At 46.5% G+C, this 26,983-nt stretch overlaps 1 protein-coding gene across 5 annotated transcripts in view; it reads right to left on the bottom strand.

Moving 5' to 3' along the window:
* LOC138821856 (DNA polymerase epsilon catalytic subunit A-like) overlaps positions 1-26,983 on the bottom strand; it is a 46,387-nt gene that overhangs the window by 11,590 nt on the left and 7,814 nt on the right. For all 5 annotated transcript variants that reach the window (XM_070014311.1, XM_070014313.1, XM_070014316.1 and 2 more), the window contains exons 8-34: positions 26,865-26,945; positions 25,551-25,658; positions 25,292-25,402; positions 24,949-25,034; positions 24,611-24,730; positions 22,563-22,695; positions 22,171-22,284; positions 21,437-21,649; positions 21,027-21,134; positions 20,713-20,841; positions 20,533-20,635; positions 20,296-20,442; positions 19,861-20,006; positions 15,927-16,075; positions 14,706-14,798; positions 14,416-14,560; positions 13,225-13,382; positions 12,052-12,247; positions 9,418-9,632; positions 5,864-5,966; positions 5,325-5,405; positions 5,123-5,245; positions 3,874-4,086; positions 3,442-3,651; positions 3,062-3,205; positions 454-594; positions 66-219 (exon numbers count right to left, since the gene is read on the bottom strand). In XM_070014311.1, coding sequence (XP_069870412.1) covers positions 66-219; positions 454-594; positions 3,062-3,205; positions 3,442-3,651; positions 3,874-4,086; positions 5,123-5,245; positions 5,325-5,405; positions 5,864-5,966; positions 9,418-9,632; positions 12,052-12,247; positions 13,225-13,382; positions 14,416-14,560; positions 14,706-14,798; positions 15,927-16,075; positions 19,861-20,006; positions 20,296-20,442; positions 20,533-20,635; positions 20,713-20,841; positions 21,027-21,134; positions 21,437-21,649; positions 22,171-22,284; positions 22,563-22,695; positions 24,611-24,730; positions 24,949-25,034; positions 25,292-25,402; positions 25,551-25,658; positions 26,865-26,945 — 3,724 coding nt within the window. The remainder of the gene's footprint in view (positions 1-65; positions 220-453; positions 595-3,061; positions 3,206-3,441; positions 3,652-3,873; positions 4,087-5,122; positions 5,246-5,324; positions 5,406-5,863; positions 5,967-9,417; positions 9,633-12,051; positions 12,248-13,224; positions 13,383-14,415; positions 14,561-14,705; positions 14,799-15,926; positions 16,076-19,860; positions 20,007-20,295; positions 20,443-20,532; positions 20,636-20,712; positions 20,842-21,026; positions 21,135-21,436; positions 21,650-22,170; positions 22,285-22,562; positions 22,696-24,610; positions 24,731-24,948; positions 25,035-25,291; positions 25,403-25,550; positions 25,659-26,864; positions 26,946-26,983) is intronic.

Here is a 26,983-nt window from a genome sequence, read left to right as displayed (position 1 = left end):
TAAACTTATCACCTCAGATGGCTGAGTGCAGAGTGACTGAGAGGGCTAAGCTAGCAGGGCCATACCTGGTTCCAGGTAGCTGAATTGAGCCAGAGAACGCATCTCCAGGTGTTCAAGGGCAAAAGTTTCAGCTTCCCAGCCTGAAAGGTGCCTCACCAGCTGTTTGTTGACCACACACACACAGCCCAGCTGCACAAGAGCTCGGAACAACAATGGGACCTGAAGAATGGGTAGATGGGTGAGTTAAAGCCATTGGAGGGCTCTCGAACCCATGGCTCACACGGCAGACCTGTTGCTGAGACCCACGTTCCCATGGGACAGAGCACACAACAGACCCTTTTGACCATACTCAGGTGGCTTCTCTCCTCTACCATCTACTCTGCCCTGGCTTGTTCCCATATTGGCTTCTCTCCTTTGTTATGTGGATCAGCAAGTGGCTGAGAAAACAGTCACCTGAGTCTCATACACGCCCTCGATGTCTGGTGCGGACAATTCCGTGTTGATCTCGTTGATGTGTTCTTGGTACATATCTTCCGGTACTGAATACTCATACAGATTGTAGACCATGTTCGAACGAGGGAGAGCCCGATTTACCTAAGAACAATGAAGTGGGGGCTGGGAAGGTGGCTCAGTGGTAGAGCGCTTGCCTTGCATGCCTGAGGCCCTGGGTTCGATTCCTCAGCACCACATAAACAAAAAGAAAAAAGCTGGAAGTGGCGCTATGGCTCAAGTGGTAGAGCGCTAGCCTTGAGGCTAAAAAGCTGAGGGACAGCGTCCAGGCCCAGAGTTCAGGCCACATGACCCACCCCACCCACCCCCCCCAAAAAAAAAAAAAAAAAAAAAAAAAAGAAAAAAGAAAAAGAACAATGAAGTGGTAAACTCACCATGGCTTAAAGTCCTAGGACCTCTAGCGTCCACAGAGGTCAGTCCATCTCTCCTTATGATTACAAATACAAGATCTGGACTACCACCTGAGGCCTCTGAAAAGCAGATGAGCACTCACCCTGGGACACTGGCACTAGTGTGGGGAAAGAGTGCCTAATTTATTTTCCTCTGACTTCTCATGGGTTTAACTGGGAGGTACAGGCAGCAAAAACTTGAAGCCAACGTGCGGGTGTGTGGATACGTGAGGGAGGCCTGGGGAGGAGAGCTGACAAGTGGTTTACTAACCTCATGCATGGACCAACAGGGTCCCAGGCCCACCACAAGCTGTGCACACAGAGGCAGATCTAAAGCAACTCAGCAGTGGTTCTGTGAGCTGGGCTGAGCTTTGTACAAAGAAGGTAAGATAGGACTTGGTGAGGAATGTGGGTCTAAAATTAATGGCTGCCTAATATTCTCTAAATGCCTGAAGTCTCAATATCAGATGTAAAATGTCCAGGGTAAGACACCAGGTCTCAGATTTGTAATCCTATTCAGGAAGGACACTGAGACCTGCAGGTTCAGAGCTCAAAACCAAGCCTGGGCTGAGGTCATCATTAATATTAGCACACACATACACACAAAGTTCGGGGTACAAATAAGGTTTCTTGATATAACAACAACAATCAGAGAAATGGGGAAAATTCTCATGGGAGAAGAGAGCCAGCAGCTGTCAACCTAGGATGGCCCAGATGTAACGATCAACAAAGATTAAGACTTCACAGCAGCTGTGACTGTTCTCTGTTCAATAAAATTATTAGCAAACTTAAAACAATAAAAAGAATCCTATATTCTTAGCTACTCAAGAAGCTGAGATCTGAGGATCATGGTTCAAAGCCAGCTCGGACAAGAAAAGTCTGTGAGACTGATCTCCAGAAAACTGGAAGAGGATGGGGCTGGGAAGGTGGCTCAGTGGTAAGAGTGCTTGCCTTGCATGCATGAGGCCCTGGGTTCGATTCCTCAGCACCATAAGCAAAAGGAAAAAGGCCGGAAGTGGCGCTGTGGCTCAAGCAGTAGAGCGCTCACCTTGAGCTGAAGTGTGCAGGGACAGTGCCTAAGCCCAGAGTTCAAGACCCACGACCGACAAAAACAAAAAACAAACCTGCTAGAGATATGTCACAAGGAGCTGAGAATCATCCAGAGAAGCCCTACTGGTCCAATAAAATGAGCTCAAAAGATAGTGACTGCCAGGTGTTGCAGTGCCAGCCTTGAGTAAAAAAGCTAAGGGAGCAGGGCACAGGAAGCTCACACCTGTCATCCTAGCTACTCAGGTGGCTGAGATCTGAGGATCACAGTTCAAAGCCAGCCGGGGCAGGAAAGTCTGTGAGACTCTTATCTCCAATAAACCACTATCTCCAATAAACCACTAGAAAACGAAGTGGTGCTGTGGCTCAAGTGGTACAGCGCTCACCTTGAGCTGAAAAGCGCAGGGACAGCACCCAGGCCCAGCGTCCAAAGCCCCACAACTGACCCCCCCCCAAAAAAAAAAGCTAAGGGAGAGTACCCAGACGCTAAATTCAAGTCCCAGTACTGGCACAAAACCAAATAAATCATACTAAGTGGAAGACTCTTAGGTAGATGGTTTCATTTTAATTAACTATCTAGAAAAGGCAAATCTCCAGAGGGTTTGAAAGTAGTTGCCAAGGGCTGGGGGGAGGGCCAGTGGTGGTTGTGGGTTTTAAGGCTTTTTTTGAGAGGGTAATGAAAATGTATTGAAATTGACTGTGGCTCTAGTTCTGCCACGGAATTCACTAAAAGTATTGCATTGTACCCTTGAAATACATATGTTGTATGGAGTGTGAATCTATATCCCAATGAAGCTGTTAATAACAACAGTGCCTATGGAAACAATCTGCAAGCTCTAACAAAGGTCTGCGTGGTTCCACTTGTACTTCACAGAACGCACAGATGACCACAGTGCTAGCTTACCAGTGTAGCGAAAGCAGCTGCTGTCCTGAGCAATGGCTCTGACCAGGTTCTGCTCAGCATTCATAGGCTTTGTTATATAACTCTTTTAGGGGCTCAATGAGACACTGGGACCTTGTGCCTACAAAGCCTATGAAGTCTGACCAGCTCTCTATCTGGCATCCATTGTATGGAGACATCTCAGAGGTAGTTAGCAACTTCAGTAGTCCCCTACCTTGCGATATGAAGGTCCCTCCTCCACTTTGGCCACCCTCTGGTTCACGTAGAATACTCGAGGGATGCTAAGCTTGATGCAGTGCAAGTCACTGCCGATGATGGCCCATAGTCTGAACAGGCCAGCCTGGTTGGTCTCACTGATCTGAGAGGAAATGCAGAGCACAGAGCTGATCACACACCATGCTGACATCTGTCAATGGCCACTTCTCAATCCTCTTCCCACCAGCAGCAAGCACAGGGTCTCAGGACCCCAGAGAAAAGTAGGAAGCCAAACACCTATTTCACCATCCAGCCCAGGGCCAGCCTGACATCCTCTCCCTGGGCCCACAAAGGCTATGCCTCCAGAGAGACTTCCTTCTCCTGGATCAACATCCCTACCTGCACAATCTGCCACGGAAGGTCCAGGATGCTGCGAGCAGTTTTTCTTAGGAAGCTCCCCAAACCTGTGACAGGCCCCTCTCGGACGGTTCCAGGCCTTGGTGCACCCTCGGTCAGTTCCCGACGCTGTCTCTTCCTCCGGACCACACGTTGCTGGGCCTGTAGCTGCCATTTCTTCTTGTGGAACCCAAGCCAGACCAGCCACTCTTCCTGGAACAGATGGTAACCCAACCCATGGCACAAGTTTGAACATAAACCCTCTCCAAGCGCCTACTTCCTGACCCTCATCAGCCTTCAGGTGCTCTGTGATGGTTGGGTATTCTCACAATGAACAATCCTGGGCCATGATTTGCTTGTACATGCAGTATACCCCTTGGAGCCAGACAATGCTACAGCAATGTTCCAGTCCTTCTGGCTTCTTCCACTTCTCACCTGAGTTGTTCCGAGGATAGGAGGCTGACCCAGGATCTCCTTCCAGGGAACCGTCAGCTCAAGGTCCTGAGAATCCTGTTGGCTCTCCCAAAGAACTCGCTTCCTCTTAGTCGCAACTGGAACTGCTGAGTGGATTTGCTTTGTGAGACCAAAGTCCTCCATGTCGGGAGCACTTGGCCTTGGGCTGCCTTCAGGAATTTGGGCCGTCACAATCTGGAAGGACCCAAACAAGTCCTCAATTCAGGATCTCGTATCTGCAAATCCTACCCTTTAGCAATTTAACACAGCGTATCCCCTGAAGTGGAACAATTTACAGACTGAATTAATAGTTAAAAGATCAAACAAAAAGTTCGGAAAATGTCAGTCAAGTTATCACAAGTAGGCAAAGGTCCACATTTTGCCATGACTGCTGAAGAAGGCTCCTTTTAAAATAAAAAGTGAACTGCAGGAAGTAACAGCTGTCTTCCTCCCTCCCTCTATGTTCTTGTTGGCAGCAGCACCATTCTCCGCACTGTTATACTTTAACTATATGACCATAAAAATATCATTTTATAATAACAGTTTCTGGTACACATCTTCCTGCAATATTCAGTCACAAAGTAGCATGGTCTATTCATTTTTAACTGTCATAAACTATTCCATCATACAAATAAACAGCCTACCATTCATTACTTTCCAAATAAAAAGTCCATTATAATGGACTTTTCTTCCCCAGCTGGCTTTGAACCATAACCCTCAGCCTCCTGAGTAGCTAGGATTACAGGCGTGAGCCACGGAGCCTGGTGCCTGGCTTCTCGACCTTTTTCATGTGCCCTTATCTAATAAGTATAGCTCTTCCAAGAAAGACACAGTCAAGAGACACGGTCAAAAAATCCAATCTTTACATTGAGTTGAAACTCCCTGGAGCAACTACTACCATAAGGAGAGCCTTTATGCTGCCCTGGCTTATAACTCATTTTAAAATCTTCTTTTTCCTCTTCATAGTGATCCAGTTCAGGTCACTCAGTCTAACTCACACAGTCCAAATTTATCAATAATACTGTTCCTCACCATAACCTGATGACTCACAAAAATCAGTCTTGGAGTCAGTACAAAAATCACTACAAATAAAGTGCCAAGGTGTACATTAAAGGGAAAGAAAAACCAGAGGGGAAAAAAACAAAAAAACTCACTTTAGAGGCAGTATTCCAACATTAAGGAAAGCAATTCATAACCCTGAGCACCCTGAATATTCTGGGTCACCCATCACCTGTCTCCTGCCCTCAAGGACAAAGAGGTCACTGATTTTCTTCTGCTTGTAGACATCGTTCTTCTCCAGTAGTTTTCTGTGCAGCCAGTCTGGGTGCTTGACGCGCGGTACTGGGTTTCTCACCTGCAGTAGGGTGATCTGGGTTAGGGAGAGCCCGGTCTGACCTGCGCTGTGCTGGCTCACCCATCGGCCTCATGCTCACCTGCTGCAGAGCTGCAGGGATGGTGATGATCTTCTGGATGGCACTCCCCAGTCTTTCAATGTAGTAATCCCAGTCTAGAATCTGACCGTGCAAAAAGAAACAACAGACTAATTCTTTGATACATCTTAGTCTGTGTTGAGCACTGCTAAATGTTTATATCTTATTTAATTCTCAAGAAACTCCACAATATATGGTGCCCATTTCAGAGGAGAAACATGGAAGACCTTAAAGAACCCCAACGACCACAAGCTAGCAGGTGGTTAAGGACTACTTCAGCCTCATTCCAGGCAAGAGAGCAGCTCAGGGTCCTCTCTGATATGATCTTTCCAGTGCCCTAGAGTGTCAGTATCTTATTTACTTAGAAAGGACGGTGTCAGCACTGAAGCGCTGGACAAGACAGATGATTCAAATGAAATGCACTCTTCTCTGACTAGCTTTCTTTCTTAAACCTTTTTTCCCTCTAATGAATTTTTAGAATTCATTCTTTCATCATCCTCCTTTCCTAAACTTTTGATAGTACAAAAACAACTGGCACTCACTGTCCGTATATCAAAATCTTGAAGGGATGAGCTCTTTAGCCATTTTCGAAGGAAGTGTTTCCTCACTGTGGGCTCTGCTTGGAAAATGGCAAGTGGGATGGCTCTGAAAAGAAGCAGAATCACAAATAATCAAATGTACATTTAAGTAACATTATAGCCTAGCTTGTAACTTACACTTTAAAAACTGTTATTTATTTTGTACAAATCCTAAGCCTATTTTGTTTTGTTTTGCTTGTCCTAGCACTTGAACTCAGGGCCTGGGCTGACTCTGAGCCTCTTTGTGCTGAAGGTTAGTGCTCTACCAGTTGAGCCACAGCACTACTTCTGGCTTTTTCTGAGTAGTTTATTAGAGATAGGAGTCTCACAGACTTTCCTGCCCATGCTGGCTTTGAACCACAGTCCTCAGACCTCAACTTCCTGAGTGGCTAGGATTACATGCATGAGCCACCAACACCTGACTACAAATCCTATCTTTTCTAAGATGGTTATAATGTTCAATGTCTAAGTAGTATGCTATAAAATACACATTTACTTACATGTGTATAAGTAGACATTCCTAATATACTGCTCATGGGTAAATTATATAAGGGTCAAGATGCTTTCTTTCTAGGAAAAATAAACAATTCTTAGTACCTCTCTTTAATGAACAAAATAGATTTCACTGTAAAGTATTATAAACATAAACTTGTGAAACAAATACCTCTGCACTTCACTCAGCTTTAGTAAGCTACAGCGCTCTGCCACTGGCACTTTCTGTAGGAATACCTAAGATGAGTAGTGGACCAGCCCCGTGCAGCCCCAACCTGCTTGTCCTCATATAAAAAGCTACATGACCTTCACTCTGGTGGGTCTTGGTCCTGTACATGTCACTATGCTATTCTCATTTGGATGGACTTATTCAGAAAAGGCAAACCAGGTGTCAGTGGCTCACGCCTGTAATCATAGCTACTCAGGAGGCTGAGATCTGAGGATCACGGTTCAAAACCAGCCCGGGCAGGAAAGTCTGGGAGACTCTTATCTCCAATAAACCACTAGAAAACCGGAAGTGGTGCTGTGGCTCAAGCAGTAGAGTGCTTGACTTGAGCTGAAGAGTGCAGGGACAGCACCCAAGCCCAGAGTTCAAGCCCTATGACCGACCCAAAAAAAAAAAAAAAAAAGAAAGAAAAGGCAGCTGCCAACATTTTTAGGCTTTGCAAAGCTCTCAAGCTTCTGTATGGTCATCTGTGCTATAGTTTAGTCCTCTGAACTCCCAAGTATTTTATTGCCTAAAATACGTTTATCCAGCGCTAGTGGATGGACATTGATAGAGCTGAGGGATAGCGCCCAGGCCCAGAGTTCAGGCCCCACAATCGGACCAAAAAAAAAAAAAAAAATGTGTCCCCTACTTCTCCTGTATTACTGTTAAATCTCCTCTAAGCACCTGACTTTGATAATTCACAGCCACATGGTATGTCTGCCAGTCTACCTATTCCCCAATTGTTACCAGCACTATATTTCTAACCAAATAGATGCTAATAAAGTCTACATCTCAATCTGGGAATGTATCTTAGTGGTAGAGTGCTTGCTTAGCATGCATAAAGCCCTGGGTTTAATTCCTCAGTACCACATAAACAGAAAAAGCCAAAAGTGGCTCAAGTGGTAGAGTGCTAGCCTTGAGCACAGAGAGGCTCAGGGACAGAGTCCAGGCCCTCAGTTCAAGCCTTAGGACTGACAAAAAATAAATAAATAAAAATAAAATCTACATCTCCATGATTTCTATAAGCTTGTCTATCTTCCCGTGTACTGGGAATTGTCTATTCACATCTAAGGCTTACTCTTCTGAGTTCCTTTCCTCCTTGATATGTGGAAACTTTTCTCTATATATGTTTTAGCTTTCTATCAAATTTCGTCTCCTTTTGTTAAGACTCTTGGATATCTCTTAATAGAGATATTTGTAAATATCTAGGTAGGTGGGTGTCACAAGCATTATCAGGTACTTAAAACCATATAACTACCCAGCACTCAATGGACTCAGATATTAACTACTTTCTGCTCATGAGCCTATATGTAACCTGAGTGGTCTTAACTGTGGTAATTTCTCTTTTTTTTTTTTCTTCTTGTGGGGGGGTGAGGGGAGGAGGGTTGGTCGTGGGGCCTGAACTCAGGGCCTGGGCGCTGTCCCTCAGCTCTTCAGCTATAGTCTAGCGCTCTACCACTTGAGCCTCAGCCCCACTTCCGGCTTTTTCTGCTTATGTGGTGCCGAGGAATTGAACCGAGGGCCTCATGTATGCGAGGCAAGCACTCTACCACTAAAGCCAGCTTCCCAGCAACAGTGGTAATTTCTGTAGACAAACAGCTTCCTTGATGGGTAGCCGCTGGCGGTGTTGGTAGGTCTTTCCTCTGTAGAAGCCCTCGTAGCCACCATACCACCCCGGCAGGAAGAGAGCAAGCACACAATCTTTCTGCCTCTGATGGCTGGGGTTTGGTAGTCTCTTCCAGTAGGTCCCATTGGTCACTGAAATCATAGGCAGCTCAGTCTCCAACCAAGGGCAGCAGACGCACTTCTCCATGAAAGGCCCAGTGACACATTAGGAAGTGTCATGGCGACACTGGAGGCTACACTGATGGGACCACAGACTAACAATCCTGCCTCTATCACTGGCTCTCTAAGCTCCCCATAGAGATGAGACAGCTTAGAGGGACTGACCTCTCCCGGCAACATTGGGGAAGGAGTTAAGCACAGCTGAAACACTGTTAAATATCGTTAATCACTGTTAATGAAAGGTCTTCAGTATACACCACTATTTCCAGCTTTGTGTTGGTTAGCTGCAGGTAATAGCACTACTGACTTTTCTCTGTGCAGGCTGGCTTCAAACCTCACTCTTAAGATTTCAGCCTCCTGGCTGGGAAGGTGGCTCAGTGGTAGAGCGCTTGCCTTGCATGCATGAGGCCCTGGGTTCGATTCCTCAGCACTACATAAGCAAAAAGAAAAAAAGCCAGAAGTGGCGCTGTGGCTCAAGTGGTAGAGCAATAGCCTTGAGCTGAAGAGCTGAGGGACAGCGCCCAGGCCCAGAGTTCAGGCCCTATGACCGGACCCAAAAAAAAAAAAAAAAAAAGAAAAGAAAAGATCTCAGCCTCCTGAGTAGCTAGGATTATAGGCATGAGCCACTGGTGCCCGGCAATTTTTCTGGCAAAAAAAATTTTTTTTTAAAAGAATGCATTTTTCCGGGCTGGGAAGGTGGCTCAGTGGTAGAGTGCTTGCCTTGCATGCATGAGGTCCTAGGTTCGATTCCTTAGCACCACATAAGCAAAAAGAAAAAAATCCAGAAGTGGCACTGTGGCTCAAGTGATAGAGCGCTAGCCTTGAGCTGAAGAGCTGAGGGATAGCGCCCAGGCCCAGAGTTCAGGCCCCACGAGCAGACCCCCTCCCCCCAATTTTTTTTTTAATTCATTTTTCCAAGTTGTCTAGGCTGGCCTGAAGTCATACTACCACAGACATAACAATCAGAATACTGGGTTATAAGCATGGATCACATGCCTAACAGGTAGCATTCAAACCTTTAAGGAAGCCTTACCTCTCAGTAACAGGGGAGCCCTCAGGTTTGCGGGAGATGATATAGCGACAGCTCAGCCCTGCATCTTTGACCATCTGGTCTCCAAGAAACTCAGCCAGGCGCTTTGCTGTGCTGATGGATGTGGACTTTTGTTCCCCATAATCTTCTAGCTTCCGAGACATGGAGCGGTTTTCTGAGATCAGCTCAAACAGCTCGGAATCAGGCATGTTAGCTGCCTAGCAAAAGGTAATGGGTAAAACACAACACAGATGTTAGAATGATCAAACCACAGACTTTGCTCTTGAGATCATTTTTGTCTGAGAACTAAAGCAGGTTCTGTGCTTCTGGAGAATGCTCATATTTCCATACAATAGTGACTTGAAACCCAGTGGAAACCGTAGGGAAAAAAAGGGTAGGAAGATATGAGTAATAGAGTAAGCAATATGTATATGTGAGAATATCACAATAAACCTTTTTGTAAAAATGACATGTGCTTAAAAAAGTATAGCCAGGAACAGTGACTCACGCCTGTGATCCTAGATACTGGGCAGGCTGAGATCTGAGGATCACAGTTCAAAGCCAGCCTGGACAGGGAAGTCCATGAGACTCTTATCTCCAATTAACCACCAGAAAACAGAAAGTGGTGCTGTGGTTCAAGTGGTAGAGCATTTGAGCTGAAGCACTGAGGGACAGTGCCCAGTCCCAGAGTTCAAGCCCTAAGACTGACAGGAAAAAAAAAAAAAAGGTACAGCCAGGTGCTGGTGGCTTATGCCTGTGATCCTAGATCCTGAGGATCCTGAGATCTGAGGATCACAGTTCAAAGCCAGCCTGGGCAGGAAAATCCGTGAAACTCTTATCTCCAGAAAACTGAAGTGATGTTGTAGCTCAAAGTAGTAGAGTATTAACCTTGAGCAAAACAGCTCAGGGACAGCACACAGGCTCTGAGTTCAAGCCCCACACCAAAAAAAGAAAAAAGGTACCAAGCCAGATGTGGCAGTATATACTTCTAATCACAGTACTGAGGAGGCAAAGGCAGCAGGCTAATGAAGTTGAAGACTGCCAGGGCTACACAGTGCACAGCACATAGCTACTTAGCTTAAGCTGACCTTAAGCTGTGTAGCAAGGGATAGGGATGTAGCTGAGCTTGTTGAGCAATGCATAGTCTTTTTAAGATGCATACAAAGTATAAGAAATACATATGAAGCTGGGCACTACTGGCTCATGCCTGTAATCCTAGCTACTCAGGAGGCTGAGATCTGAGGATTGTGGTTTGAAGCCAGGCTGGGCAGAAAACTCCAAGACTCGTCTCTAATAAACTACTCAAAAAATCCAGAAGTGGCTCTCTTGCTCAAGTGGTAAGAGTAACCACCTTGAGCAAAAAGAAGCTCAAGGACAATGCCCAGGCCCAGAGTTCAAGTCCCAGGACTCGCAAAAAAAAAAAAAAAAAAAAAAAGAAAAAAAAAGAAGCTGGACACTGTTGGCTCACGTCTATAATGCTATCTACTCAGGAGACTGAGATCTAAGGATTGCGGTTCAAAGCCAGCCCAGTCAGGCTGACTCTCATCTCCAATATACCACTAGAAAACCAGAAGTAATGGGGTATCTCAAGCGGTAGAGCGCTGGCCTTGAGCTGAAGAGTTGAACAGCGCTCAGCCGAGTTCAAGCCCCACAAAAAAAAAAAAAAAAAAAAGAAAAGAAAAGAAAGAAAAAATATGAGCAATAAATGCCAAGGCTGCAGAGAAATGTGTGCATGTGTGAATGGGGGGTGGGGAGTGGGGCGGGAGAGCTCATCACTTGGTCTTACCAAGACTTTAATTAAAAATAATCAGGGTGCTAGGGGCTGGGAAGGTGGCTCAGTGGTAGAGCGCTTGCCTTGCATGCCTGAGGCCCTGGGTTCGATTCCTCAGCACTACATAAGCAAAAAGAAAAAAGCCGGGAGTGGCGCTGTGGCTCAAGTGGTAGAGCGCTAGCCTTGAGCTGAAGAGCTGAGGGACAGCGCCCAGGCCCAGAGTTTAGGCCCCACGACTGGACCAAAAAACAAAAAAACAAAAATAAAAAAATAAATAAATAAAAAATAAAAATCAAGGTGCTAAAAAGAAATAAAAATTAAAAATAAATAAATAGAAGTCAGGGTGCTGTTGGCCCACACTTATAATCCCACTACTAGGAGTCAGAGATCTGAGAATCTCAGTACAAAGCCAGCCTGGTCAAAAAGTCTATGAGACTCTTATCGCCAATTAAATACCAGAAAACTAGAAGTAGCACTGTGGCTCAAAGTAGTAGAGGACTAGCCTTGAACAAAAAGATCTCAGGGACAGCATCCAGGCCCTGAAATCAAGCCCCATGACCAACAACAACAAAAAAATCAAAGTTGGAACTGGAGACATGGCTCAAGTGGTAGAGTCAGCCTTAAGAAATAAAGCTGAGCAAGTGTGCAAGGCCCTGAGTTCAAGCCCCATTATAAGCAGACCTAAATAAATAAGCAAGTAAGTTAATGAAGCAGATAAGTTCTCTTATTCCTTTTATTATCATCCTATTTAAAGAAAAAAGCTCATGAAAGTGGCCTAAGTTCATCTGACACCTGGCTTGCCAAAAGCCTCAGAAACACAGGTCCCTTTCTATAGGAGTCAGCTGAGAAGGGGGGTGGACTCTTACCTTACTGTACAGCACGTCTAGCCAGTAGTCAGCCACCTTGGCTACAGAGCCATACACCTCTTCTAGAGTACTACCTTTGAGGAAGGCCTCAAACACAGAAGACTGGAAAATTTTAATTAGCTGCAGCTCCCCACGGCGTTTGACCTCAAAGCCTTTTAGCTCAGCCAAGGATCCATCCTCATTGAATACAGCATATCTAGAACAAAGATTTGGGCACTGCAGTCAGCCCTGGATGCCGTGTTCTCTCTAGGCTCTGCCTTTCTATTTCCTTTTTTGACCTTCCTTCACCTAATAGGCAGCAAGCAGCACTCTATTCTCTCTCTCTCTCTCTTTTTTGCTAGTCCTGGGGCTTGAACTCAGGGCCTGCCTGGGCACTATCCCTGAGTTTCCTTTGCTCAAGGGTAGCACTCTACCACTTGAGCCACAGTGCCACTTCTTGCTTTTTCTGCTTATATGGTACTGAGGAATTGAACCCAGGGCTTCATGCATGCTAGGCAAGCACTGTACCTACCACTAAGCCACCTTCCTAGCCCAACATTCTACTCTTGGATGCATACTTCAAAAATAGATCTGAGGATCACAGTTCAAAGCCAACCCAGGTAAGAAAGTCTGTGAAACTCTTACCTCCAATTAGCTACCAGAAAACCGAAAGTGGTGCTGTGGCTCCAGTAAGTAGTAAAGCACTCGCTTTAAGCTGAAGAGCTCAGGGACAGTGCCCAGGCTCAGAGTTCAAGCCCCACGACAGACAAAAAGAAAGAAAGAAAAAAGGAAAAAAAATAAATGACTGGCTGGGAATGTGGTTTAGTGGTAGAGTGCTTGCCTAGAATGCATGAAGCCCTGGGTTCAATTCTTTAGTACTACATAAACAGAAAAAGCCTGAAGTGGGGCTATGGCTCAAGTGGTAGAGTGCCAAGGCCCTGAGTTCAAGCCCCAAGACAAGGAAGGAAGGAAGGAAGGACTTCAAAGGCCTGCCTGCTACTCTCAGAATCAGAATATATCAGGTGACAGGAAAACTGGTGCATTTCTTTCAAACTAAGTCAACGAAACAAACAACAACTCCTACCAGATCTGCTCTCACCCTGACGTCAGGTCCATCTCCCTGAGTTGGGTTGTTACATCTAAGCCACCTCAATGCATTTCTTTTCAAAAGCACCAAGGCTCTGAGATGCCTACCTCTTCTTCAATTTCTTTCCTTCTTCCTTGGAGGCCGGCAGGATCATGGCAAGATAGGGTCCATCAACCTCAAAAAAGATGCTGTTCTCTGAACGTGTGATATAGGTGAGTGAGGAAGGCTCTGCCAGTTCCTGGTACTGGTCATTGGTGAAGCCTTCCTGAGAACCAAGAGAGAAAAAGGTAGCTTCAGTCTTAAAGGTCACATCTGGAAACCACCTCATGTCTGCTAAGGAGCCAATGGGCCAGGTTCTTGACACAAAAGATGCAACTGGCAGCAGAAAGGAAAGTACTGCACATCAATATGTCTGTTACCTTTCAGGAAAGGCAAAATTATAGCATATACACTGAAGGTTTCCAGGGTTTGGGTGGGGAAAGGGATTCCTGGGAGAACTGTCTCACTTCAGAACTAGAAAAGGGAAAACAGAAGATGAGGCTGGAGTGTTTTGAAGTACCAGGAAGCAAAAAAGTGCTCCAAACTCAAAGCAAAGCGTGTCCCAAGAACACATGGCAAAGATGTTCCCCAATGGCCAAGTGGATGGGGAAAAAAACTGAGGAACAAAACAAATGAGGATCACATTGGGTAAAATATTAGGCATAATGAATGCCCACAAATCCATACTGCTATAAATTACTCAATGAAAAAGTAGGAGAAAATGTCACAACTCTTTGTTACAAAACTACAGTAAAAGTGGAAGGAGTGAAACAGCAACATGTCACAGGCAGGGCCCTCAATGAACCACCAGTACCTGCCGCAGTAGAGAGAGCATCTGACAGCATCTCTATGAGAGCTGCTAACTGCCGTGTGCTCTAACAGATCCCCAGCTTCTCTTTGATGCTCCCTCTTCCAGCAGAGCAGCTTCACCCTCCCTCCTCAGGTGTGATTACTGAGTAAAGAGCAGCAATGGACGGAAGCAGGCTGGAGGGTATATAGAAAGTCTCCATACTATTTTTGTGATTTTTCTGTTAGTTTGAAAAATAGTCTGGGTATAGAAGAATCCATTCAGTCCTTTGAATCCAGCAGTCTGACCACGGACCATTAGGCAACAGGAAACGCCTGAATGGTTGAAGAAATTAGGAAGAAGAGTGCAGCATCAGGTGCTTGTGGGAGCTAGGCATCACCTATTATGAGTCCTTCCCAAGTGTCCACACTAGGGCTAGCCACTGATCAGGAGGAGATGTGCCCAGACTCACCTTGACCATGATGTTCAACATGGCTCCAGGGTAGGAGATGGTCACCTTGGGCTTCTTTGTGTTGGTTGTCTTGATAACAAAATTTTCTGGAAAGCTATTGGGCAGAACACACCATATTCCATCTGTGTCCAGTTCTAAGGGCCTCCTTCATAGAAAGACAGAAACAAGGTCACATGTACACAGGTCAAACTCTCAAATATGATATCAAACCCAGCTCCATCTTCCCAGTGTGAGGGCTCATGTTCATTCCTTCTGTGAGAGCCCTGCAGCCGACCCCAGGCCACACTCACCCAATCTGTTCAATCAGCTCCCGGGCCTGGGTAATGATGTTGGCCCCCGTGAAGCAGACAATGCCAGCCATCTCCATGGAGTACCAGCGAGCCCTGGAAAGGAGACACAACCAGCGGTGGGAAAGGATGCAGGCACCCACAGGGACAGAAGAGGAGGAGGGACCCCCCCATACACACCCAGGAGGGATGAGAGAAGCAAGCAAAACAAGTGGTGCTGTGGCTCAAGTGGCTGAGTGTTAGCCTTGAGCTGAAGAGCTCAGGGTCAGTGCCCTGGCCCAGAGTTCAAGCCCCACACATTTGAAGCAGGACAGAGCTAAGGTGCAATTTGGATCTGTCCCTACCTCAAAGTCACCACTGAGGTTTGGGAAGTTCTGGAAGGGTCCATGTGCTACCTCACATCAGCCTTAACTCCCATCACAAGATTCTCTATCCCACCACAGTCCTACATCATGTCTTTTCTACTTTCCTCATGGCTCCTCCCAAACCCCAGATGTAAAGAAACTCCAAGTTGCCCTCAGATACTTGCCAGTCCATCTGACCCTGCTCTGGGCTTAGCCCACCTCTCTTGAGCCTATATACCTGTCCACTCTGTCCTGATAGCACTGAACTTGTCAACACTTGCATTAAATATAATCTGCCCTTGGAATGAATCTAGGGTCCATTGCCTCTTCCTTTTCTCCAGAGCTCTAGTAGATGCCCTGTATCCTCCAGAGTCCCAACCCACAGAGATCGTTCTTTACCCTCATGCCACTGACATGGTTTCCCAAAGGTTCTGACAAGCCCTGTCCAACAACACAGCTCAGACTTCACCTCCCTAATGCCTGTACTGCTTCCTGTTCTCTTTCTGCCAACAGTCCCCACCCCAGCCAGCTCTGTGTTCCTTGTTGGCTGTTCCTCTATCTTCCTCTTAAATACTTCTGGACCAACTGAACCCTCTCCCCATGAGTGATGGCAATCACATTGAAATGTATCTCTAGCCAATAGTGCTCAGACAAGGATATCCAGCAGTGGGCATTTCAAGGACCAGATCCTTAAGTCATTAGGACCCTGACCCCAATCTTCTGGCCTCATAGTCCCACCTGAACTTGTGCCTCCAGCATTCCCTGAGTGGATAATGCACCTGTACCTACCCATGTGCCCAGCTCAAGCTCCAGGTGCCCTTTATTTCCTATTCCTGGCCCCTTGCTCATCCCTTCCACGTGCACAGACAGCATTCTGTACCCCTTGCGCATGACGTAGCCATAGAAGGAGTTCAGGATGCACTTGTGAGCTAGCTGCAGTGAATCATACAGGATCTCCATATTCTTGCAACGCTTCACCTCAGCTGCATCGCCTGCTTCCACTGCTGCCGAGAGCTTCTTTTTCCACACCTGGAACCACACAAGACAGTCTTGAGGAATTCTTAGGTTCTTCCATTTGTCTACGAAGTTGATAGCTCTAGTTTTCAATATTTCCTATTTAAAATATTTGAGCCGGGCACCAGTGGCTCACGCCTGTAATCCTAGCTATTCAAGAGGCTGGATCTAAGGATCACGGTTCAAAGCCAGCCGAGGCAAGGAAAGTCCATGAGACCCTTATCTCCAATTAACCACTAGAAAACTGGAAGTGGCACTGTGGCGCAAGTGGTACAGTGTTAGCCTTGAGCTGAAGAGCTCAGGAACAATACCCAGGCCCAGAGTTCAAGCCCTACAACCACCACCACCAACAACAAAAAATAGTATGAAGACTGACCAAACTGTTGGTATCTTGCCACATCTCCTTTATTCCCCCTCCCTTTTTGTCTTTCTCTCAGCAGATCCACTTGAGAACTGTGCTGTCACAACCCAAAGCTTCCAGACATTTCTGCTCACTTCCTAGGAAGGAGGATGCTCTTGTAAGCGTGATTGATACTGCTACCACAACCAGGAATTTAAACATAGGTATGATATTACCAAAGCACACATTCAGATTTAAATGACTGTTTCTAACAGATCCCTAGAAGCCAGTCTAGCATGACATACTGTATTTGAATTGCCTTAAACCTACAACTGTCCCACATGGGATAGGAGTCCCAAAAGGAGTTGTTAAGATTAAGGACACATTGCACATTTTCATCCTGTAGGATTAAGGACTCAGAAAATACTTAATTATATCAACAATCCGCCTAGGTATCTTAGGCTTTGGGCTACTTTAATGGAATGCAGACCCAAAAATAAGCTGAATAAACACAAAATCAACATCCACAGACAAGGATCTTCTTGGGGTTACCCAGTTGACCCCTACTCTAAACTTGACAAACTGATTTAGAGGTTGCAAACACCAGGACTGAGAACCTGCTGACAGACATGTACTATCACAAACTTCCCAGAGCCAGGAGCTGATAGTTGATGTCTATAATCCTTGCTACTCAGGAGACTGAGGTTCGAGGCTCCCAGTTCAAAGACAACCTGAGCAGACACATCCCAGAGACTCTTATCCCCAATTAACTAGCAAAAAGCTGGAAACAGAGGTATGACTCAACTGGCAGAGTGTTAGCCATGAATTAAAGAGCTATGTGAAATGCTCTGAGCTCAAGCACGAGTACTGCCACAAATAAAAACAAAACAACCTACTCAGGCCTGTACAACAGACACGAAATTAGCAAAACTGTTCCGTTCCAACTATGTGAAATGTCTGGGGTGAGGATGACACAATTATGTGTTTATCAACATTCACAGAACTATGGACCTACTGGCAAAATTTGTCGTAAGTACAACTGAGGGAAGCTCAGCTGGAAGGTGGACACTGGGTCACAGCTGGAACTTGAGTCACACCGGCCAGAAGACAGACTGATGCTGATGTATTTCTAGTCTAGAAACTTGATAAATGCCCTGGTTCCTAAGACATAATAGAACTTATGTAAGACCAGAAGCCTTCAGATCACAAGTACTAGGCCAGGGAGGACTTAAGATCACAGCAAAATCTGTGCTGAGGGGCCTGGGTTCACAATGTCATCTGGCCTTCAAGCTCCTATAGAAGAGGACAGAGGTGAGCTGAGAGCTATAGTAGCAGACAGAGTTGAGCTGAAGAAGAGTCCTTAGCCAACAACTAATGAAAGGAGAAATTCAAGATGGGTGCCAGTGGTTCATGGCTGTAATCCTTGTCACTCAGGAGGCTGAGATTTTAGGATAGCGTTTAAAGCCAGCTCAAGCAAGAAAGTCTGTGAGACTCTTATCTCCAATTAACCACCAAGAAAGCCAGAAGTGGAGCTATGGCTCAAGTGGTAAAGTGATAGCCTTGAGCAAAAAGGCTCAGACAGTGCATAGGCTCTGAGTTCAAGCCCCAGGAGCACCGTGTGTGCACATATGCATGCACATGTGTGTACGCGCTCACAGACACACTAGTAACAGTGCAGAGCAGTGTACCATGTACCATGGCAGCCCAGGACATGAAGGGACCACAGAGCAGGACCCACCAGGTCTAGGAAGGAGAGTCTTAGAAGAAAATCTGACCCAACATAAAACTACTATATTAGCCGGGTGCTAATATAGTACAGGTGGCTCACACCTGTAATCCTAGCTGCTCAGGAAGCAGAGATCTTAGGATTACAGTTCAAAGCCAGCTCAGGCAGGTGAGACTTATCTCCAATTAAACACCAGAAAACCGGAAGTAGAACTATGGCTCAAGTGGTACAGCGCTCACCTTGAGCTGAAGAGCTCAGGGACAGCGTCCAGGCCCAGAGTTCAAGTCCACACTACCAACCAAAAAAACACAAAAACAAAAAACAAAAAACTACTATCTCTTGGTATCTTCACTTCAGTATTTAGATTGAAGGAAACAATTCATGAGCTGTCTAGTAAAAGCATTATTGTATTTGCAGATCTCTGTATTTCTTTTCATTAAACCACTTGAATCCCCTGCCCTCTTCTGATTTTTTGGATCATGTCTTGCATTTCTATCTAGGGCTAGCCCCAGGTAGATATCCTCCCACATAAGGCCTCCCATTGTAGCTGGGATTATAGATACAAATGACCATACTTGGCTTACTGGTTGACAATAATACTTTTTGCCTAGACTGGCTTCACACAGTGATCCTCCCCATCTCTGCCTCTCTAGTAGCTGTGACTATGAGTGAGCTACCAGGCCTGGCCTCCATTTCTTTTTCGTACTTGCCCATGCTGAGGCTTGAAATTGAGGCCTTGCATGCTTGCTCAGCTCCTTCATGGCTAGCACCACTCCAGTCCAGGACTTTTTTTTTTTTGCCAAGGCTGGCTTTGAGTCTCAACCCTCAGATCTCAGCCTCCTGAGTATTTAGGATTATAGGCAGAGACAACTTGTGCCCAGCCCCTAGATTTCTCTATAGGAAAGTTTAAGTTAAAATGTTCCAAACAAAGGAGAAGGCAACAATGCTCGATAAGAAATGTACTCATTACCTTGCCCATGTAATTGTAAGCCCTCTACCCCTCTGTACGGTATTTTCACAAAAAAAAATTTTTTTTTAATTTTAAAAGCTTTCATTTGGGGCTGGAAATGTGTCTCAGCAGTGGAGTGTTTGCCTCGCATGCATGAGGCCCTGGGTTTGATTCCTCAGCACCACATAAACAGAAAAGGCTAGAAGTGGCGCTGTCGCTTGAGTGGTAGAGCGCTAGCTTTGAGCTGAAGAGCTGAGGGACAGCGCCCAGGCCCAGAGTTCAGGCCCCACAAAATAAAGTCATTTACAAAAAAAAAAAAAAGTTATCCCCAAAAGAAAAAAAAAATGTTCCAAAAAACTTCACTTGTCAGTACAGTTGGTATAGTTTGCGGCCTGCCACTCTAAATAATTAGAATAATAATTCTAAATAATTAGAACTAATCAGAAACAATGGGTCAGGATGGCTCCAAGGCTACACACCAGGGCAGATAACCTGCTTCCTTTTTAGTCATTAATTCTTGTTTTAGCAAGGTTTCAATTTAGCTTAAAGGGTTTAATGAGTAATAGAGAAGAGAAACTTCCTTCTCCGCCATGCAGAACATGGGAGTTAAGGAGTCCTCTAGTCACTAATCTTTGACTGTCTACTTACTACATGAGTATATATGCCTGCTCAGAGGACCCAAATCAACTTATGCCAGCTGGAGGCCAAGGACGTCCTCACAGAACATGCCAGACCCTGACTTGAGGAACAGCTCTGCCTGGCCGGACTTCCAGTCCCCGCCCCACCTTGTGTAGCCCTTTGAACTCATAGCGCCTGTCCCGGAAAGCCCGCACTGTGTCCACGTAGAAGGAATTCTCCCGCTGGCAGATGGTAGTGAAGCGCTCCTCCACCTTGGTGACATGGACCTTCTTGTAAGCCTTCCGGCAGTAATCTAAGACAATTTAGAATGTCAGGGAAAAAAAGGGAGACACTCTAGACACAAGTGAGTAAGTTGATTTCTAACAGAAAACTCAGATAGGCTGTTAAGTTTATCATGGCAAAAACAGACCAGCCAAAAGCACTAAACTATGGGAAAACATTTCTGAAGAAGTAACAAGGAAAGAACATATTTTATAGTGATCTGAAATAATGCTTGCCCTTGGGCTGCAAATGTGCTCTGCCTCTGGTTAGAGTATGATCTGCAGTCGGCAAAGCTGTAGTTTTCAAAGCCAGATGCTCACCTGCCAGTCTCCGCTTTTCATACTTAGCCTGTTCCTCACGGGACAGCTCATGAAAGGCCCGGGTTGGCCCATCTGGGAACAGGGCAGGGAACTTCTCTGACTCCAGTTGGTGTTGGATCCGATGGTATTCACTGCGACTAGCAGGCACTGGGAAGGAGGTGGTGGGACAGGTTCCAAAGGAGACCAGCATCTGAAACCCCCTCCCGCACTGAACACCCTTTGGGGCCCACAACTCACTGAACTCGCCCCTCCACTGCCAGGCCATCTTCCTCTGGCAGTTTGCTCCAGGCTTATTGAAGTCACAGGCTGCACAGGTGGCCTCATCCACCATGGCAGAGGGCTGTGAAAGGCAGGGAGAGCCAGAAAGTAGTGTCTGCATTGTTAACTTTGATTCTGATGTAAGAAATGAGGTCTCACCTGTAGGCGGTTTGTAAGGATAATGTTGGGGTACATAGCCCCCACATCCAGGTGGTAGATAAGGGGACACTCAATTCGGTTAGGAACATCCTTCAGAGAAGTGAGCTTGGTCTTAATTTGTTCACACACCTACAAATTAAGTGATATTGACAGCCGAGTAAGAACTGGACACTGGAGTAACAAAACAGCACGGCAGGCCCTAAAAACAGTATGACAGCTAGCACACCAAGAGCTGAGGTGCATGAGCCTTGTAAGAAGGAACAGCGCCCAGAGCCCAAATACAGACATGCCTTTCTTGCCTCCTGGACAGCTACCTCATCAAAGTTGGTGGCTTGCTCCACCGGCACCTTCTCCTCTTCCTCAATGGCATGACGCATGGTCTTTTCAACTCGCTGCAGCAGGAAGTCAAAGGCAGCAGGATTCTGGAACGAGATAAGACGACACAGGTAAGACAGGGAAACGTGCTTTGTGCCTCAGGGTGCTCAGAGGCCCCCGTGCACCATGCATACCGCAGAATACGCCAAGAAGTGCTTGGGAAGTACACTGTGGGACGCAGAAGCATGACTGGACTGCTGCCACAGGCTGTCCAGAGGCAGGAGCAGGCCAGAGAGACCACACTGACAAGAAGGGCTCATGGGAGAAGAAACTATTTCAGCCCAATGCTTCTGGGTCCAGCATAGAGTGGGGAGAAACAAGCTCAGGAAGACCTAGGAGGGAGGCGCACCATCCTAAACCGACAGGGGATGTCACTGCGAAAGACACCAGACTCCAGAGCTTCCACATGGCCCCCAACATAGGTCTCAGCATCCAGTACATGGCCATCCTCTGTCAGCTTGTTGAACTCCTGTTCTTGCTTGTTGGGGAAGATGATGTTGGCATGGAAGGCCTGCACCATCAGCAAGGCCTCACATAGTGTGCCAGAGCCTTTTCGAAGCACCTGCAGGAAAGAGGCCACCGTGAGCTACACTCCAGAAACCTGAGCAAAGCCCTGACTCCCAGGTAAGGTCCAAGTCACAGAAAGTCATCCAACAAGCCAGGCACCAGTGGCTCACGCCTGTAATCCTAGCTACTCAGGAGGCTGAGATCAGAGGATCACGGTTCAAAGCCAGCTCGGGAAGTAAAGTCGTGAGACTCTTATCTCCAATAAACCTCTAGAAAACCGGAAGTGGCGCTGTGGCTCAAGTGGTAAAGCGCTAGCCTTGAGCTGAAGAGCTGAGGGACAGCACCCAGGCCCAGAGTTTTTGGCCCACAACCAAAAAAAAAAAAAAAAAAAGAAAAGAAAGTCATCCAACATTGACTGCCATGTGAAAAGAGAGAAAGACAGTGGCTGCTGCCCCTACCTTCCTGAAGGATTTGAGGGATGCAACACACCTATTAGCCTTCTGGGACCAGCCACTGGGCACCAGTGCATTCAGAGAAAGGAGGGGCTCTGATAGGAGAAGCACAGGGCATACTGACCTCATCAGGTTCCATGGGAATAATGGTGCAAAGGGCGAATATGAAGGGATGGACATACTTCATGTATAGATAGTAAGTGGCGACAGCATCTGACACTGAATACGTGGCCAGAGTCTGTGGAAAGAACACCAGAGAACAGGATCATCAAGACCGGAGAGTCCAGGGAAAAGTGTGAAACAGAAGGAGGCTCAGAGAAGAGGCAAGACCTTGCCAGATGGCTCAAGCTCAGGGCAGGCACCTGTACAGGTCAAGCAAATAAATGCATTCTGGAGAAAACAGCCCCACTGGGCCAGAGAAAGCTGGCAGCCATGTCCCAGGAAACACGGCTTTTCTGGTCAGGACACCAGTGACCTTGCAGTTGTGTAGGACAGCAGATGATGTGGCTCACATGCCTGGGGCTGCTCCGTGGCCATCCGGCACATGTCCTCAGGGTCCAGTTCTACAGGGTCATAGCCAAGCTTGGCCTTGGCAGCTGCCTTGAGATTATGACTGCCCACCGGAAGGTAGCTGTCCCTCTTTACCCACCTGGGAAGAAGAGAATAAATGCCAAGAAATGATGCTAACCAAAGGCTAGCAGAGCCAGACATGACAGAAAGATTACAGGTCCTGTAGGACCCCAGAGTGCAGGCCAAAGTCTGAGACATGTCTGAAATACAAAGAAATGCCAGGGCAGGGCTGGGAAGGTGGCTCAGTGGTAGAGCGCTTGCCTTGCATGCTCGAGGCCCTGGGTTCGATTCCTCAGCGCCACATAAGCAAAAAGAAAAAAGCCGGAAGTGACGCTGTGGCTCAAGTGGTAGAGCGCTAGCCTTGAGCTGAAGAGCTGAGGGACAGCGCCCAAGCCCAGAGTTCAGGCCCCACGACCGGACCCAAAAAAAAAAAAAGAAATGGCAGGGCATCTTTTGGTCCCCTCATCTTATTTTTTTTTATGCTAGTCCTGGAGCTTGAACTCAGCCAGGCTAGTACCATTTGAGCCACAATTCCACTTCTGACTTTTTTTGAGTAGTTTATTGGAGATAAGAGTTCAACAGACTCTCCTCAGTCTCCTGAGTAGTGAGGATTACAGACATGAGCCACCAGCCCTCTGGTCTCCTCATCTTAGCTCCTGTCCTCAGCAAAGAAGGTGGCCTGTCCTTTGAGAAATAAAAAGGCAAGCAACAGGAATTTGAGGGCCGCCTGCGCCCCACAGGCTTTGTTCCATAAACACCTGGGGAGACTCTCTTCCTCTTACACTGTCCCTTCAGCAGATCACCTTCTTTAGGAGGCCTATAGCTCTACTGTATCTCTCTAACCCTCTGCCTTTAGGTCCATATAATTCACTGACCTCTGGAGACTGTAGCTGACCACTGGCCACAGCCTCTGTCCCAAGTGGGTACTCTCTCCCTCTGAGAACATTCCCATAGTCCCTCCCTTCTGTTCTACTTCTCACCTTGAGCATTTACCAGGGATTTGACTGAGAACCTAATCCAGGGTATACCCCCAACCACACCTGAAGTTCAGGAAGCCATACCTAGCCTCTGGGCCTCCTTATATGTTGGAGCAGAACAGCTGTAGCTGAATCCCTTCCATCTTAGACTTGTTCTTTGACTTGCCCAAGTCCACCCGCTCACCCACTGACAAGGCCTCTATCATGTATCAACAAGCCCAAGTCCCAACCTCCCTACCTACTATCTTATATCAAGACTGCCATCTGCCACCCTATGAGCTGGTCCCACCCACTTGGCCTCCCCGCTAAACCAGGCGCTAAAATAGCAGCACGAAACAGAACTGTGGTAAGGGTTCAACTGCTCCAGGGTGCCCCATGGTTGCTGATGGAGCCTGCCTCCCCTAAAGCCAGTTTGCTCTGCATTTGCATATCCACACCTGCCCTCCCAGGTACTCGGCCCTGAGCTACAACACCATGACGTTTCCAATGTTTGAGCTATCTTATCATATGCTTTCCTTCAGTCTGGAGCAGTGCCAAGACCTCACTCTACTGGTGTTTCTTTCTGATCTGCTTTCCCTACTCTTTGTTTTTTTTTTTTTTTGGTCTTAGGGCTTGAACTCTGGGCCTGGGCGCTGTCCCTGTGCTCTTCAGCTCAAGGCTAGCACTCTTACCACTTGAGCCACAGCGCCACTTCCGATTTTCTGATGGTTTATTGGAGATAAGAGTCTCACGGACTTTCCTGCCCAAGCTGGCTTTAAACTGTGATCTAAGATCTCAGCCTCCTGAGTAGTTAGGATGACAGGCGTGAACCACTGGTGCCCGGCTTGCCTTCCCTAGTCTTACAGGAGTTTGCTGACTAAGCAGAGGACTAACAACCGTCAGAAAAAGCATATTCCTGGGCTGTGCCAAGCTACTTTCAAGTGACTGAGAGCTGCTGCTTGGAAGCCACTCCTATGACAGGTGTGTTAGAAGTCTTCGGAACTCTCTCCTGGGACCACTTGCTCGGTGGGAACCTACCTGAGGCAGTCCATGTGGATGCACTGTGGTGCCTTGTACTCCCCCTGGCTGTCCTTCTGGAAGCCTATCTCCTGGTACATGCTCAGGCCGTGAACTGCTGCCCTGGCTTCCACAAATGGCCTAGGGATGAAAGTGAAGGAAAACTATGGGGAAAGGTTTATCTCTAATTCTCTTTTCTTTGTTTTTCCTGCTGTAACACAGACATTGTTCCCTGGAGACACAAGAGTGAAGCAGACACTCCTAACACCAACTTCTCTATCAGAACAGAAGTTGAGAAACTGAACTTCAAGGCTCTCCTCCCCTCCCCTCCTAGTTACCCAGATAGGAGGTTGGCTTACCAATCAAAAAAGTCCCCATTGTAGGTGACCATGATGGTGGGTTTGGTCTCCTGGACATGCTCAAACCATCTCTGGATTAGATGGACCTGGTCCCAACAAATCAGAGGTCAGCAGGTTCTATTTATTGCTCCCATCTTCTTCCAAATACTTCACCCAAGATGCAAAAAAAGCAGTTCCATGCCAGGCCCCAGCTGAGCTCTGGCCATGGAAGAGGTCTGTACCCTGAAGAGGAAGCCCCTGAGCCCTGCCTAGGCCAATGCTTGAGTCTCAAAAGAACTCCACGCCACATGTGCCTTTCATCTTATGGCAGTCATGGAGCAGTTCCTCAGCGATGCTTCTTTACCTCATCAGGCTCATTGAAGACACAAAAGGGCCCTTCATACTCTGGCTTAGGGGTGAACTCGAAGTCTTCAATATCTTCTGACACAATCTCCCTGTTAGTGATGAGGTAGCCCTGGCAAAGTTTACCAGCAGACAGTACAAGTCAGAGACAACACAACCAAGCCACAGCCTCCTAGAAATGACAGAGGCCTTTTTTATACAAAACCACAGATCAATATGAAGGCATACTTGTATGTTTCCCAGGAGGAGGGCCTGCTCACCTGCCCATCAATCATGTAGGAGATCATCATAATCTGGTCTGTCTCAGCATCAGGAAACTTGAGGGGTAGTTTAGTTGTCTCAATGTCAAATGCCAATACCACAGGGTCCTGGAAGGATGGAACGCAGCATGAAGGCAGCTTCAAAACCAGCCAGGGTTTGACAGCTCCTCTGTGGACACACACTGTCAGCCTATTACACCTCTGCTTGTGAAAAGCAATAGTTTAAAGGCTCCAAAAGATTCAAGAGATACACCAGGGTGACCAACTCATGTCAAACACAGGTTCTTTCGTGTGAGGGAGTGAAGACTGAAGCATGTAAGGGACAAAAGCTAGAGCTGCCAACCAGCACACCTTCCAGAGCATTTCAGTCTTAGAGCTACTCAATGAACTGTGGTAGGCCAGACACACCCTGACACGCAGGAGGCAGAGACCAGGAGGATTGTAGTTTGAGGCAAGATTGAGAAAAAAAATTAGTGAGGCCCCTATCTTAACAAACGGAATATGGTAGCGAACACTTTTGTCCAATCTACAGGGAGGTATAGGTAGTAGGACTGTGATCTAAGGTTGGCTGGGAAAAAAAAAAAACAACCCTGATATTTTATGGGAAAACAGGGATAGAAACGTGACTCAAGTGGTAGAGTGCCTGCCCTGAGTCCAAATTCTACTACCCTTCACCCCAGCCCATCAACAAACACACTACACTACCTCAGCTAACTTTTACAATAGCCCTGGAAGGTAACTTCAGAAAAGCTGACATTTTCACATTGGAAATTTCGTGTTTCTCATTAGAAAAATAAGGACAACTTTCCCAAGCTGAGTACTGCTCAGGAGGCTGAGATCTAAGGATTTCGGTTCAAAGCCAGGCAGGAAAGATAAGTCCATGAGACTAATCTCCATTAAGCAAAAAAAAAAAAAAAAGAAAAAGAAATGGAGCTGTGGCTCAAAGTGGTAGAGTGTTAATCTTGAGCAGAAAAGCTCAGAGACAGTGCCCAAGCCGAGTTCAAGCCCCATGACCAACAAAAAAAGAAGACTTTCCCAGGATCATAAAGCCATACCTAAACCAAGGCTTTTCAGTTACAAATAAACTTCTATTTATTATCAACATCTTAAGTCACAGATTCCTTGGAAGGTTTAAATCCAACTTAGCTCAAATACTATGTCACTATATATCGCACTAATGCAAAATGCAATTATACTCTCAAGCCAGAAACTAAAAAAAATAAATAAAGTTCTACTCCACAATTCTTTTCAAAAAGTATCTTAGGAAAAAGAAATAAACTTTAGGGTAAAGGAAATATGTCAACAAGTGCTTACGGGTCGTTCCACAAGGTCGTCTCTCCGAGTAATCTCCACTGGAAAGGCAGTTCCCCTGTATCTGACATTGTACCAATGAGCCTGTGGAACATGTAGCATATCAACGAGAGTTCTACATG

The sequence above is a fragment of the Dipodomys merriami genome, unplaced genomic scaffold, assembly GCF_024711535.1.
Source record: "Dipodomys merriami isolate MVZ:Mamm:240054 unplaced genomic scaffold, mDipMer1.0.p SCAF_943, whole genome shotgun sequence".
Classification (NCBI taxonomy): domain Eukaryota; kingdom Metazoa; phylum Chordata; class Mammalia; order Rodentia; family Heteromyidae; genus Dipodomys; species Dipodomys merriami.
The sequence above is the reverse complement of the archived record's forward strand: the minus strand, read 5'-3'. Positions and strand labels throughout refer to the sequence as shown.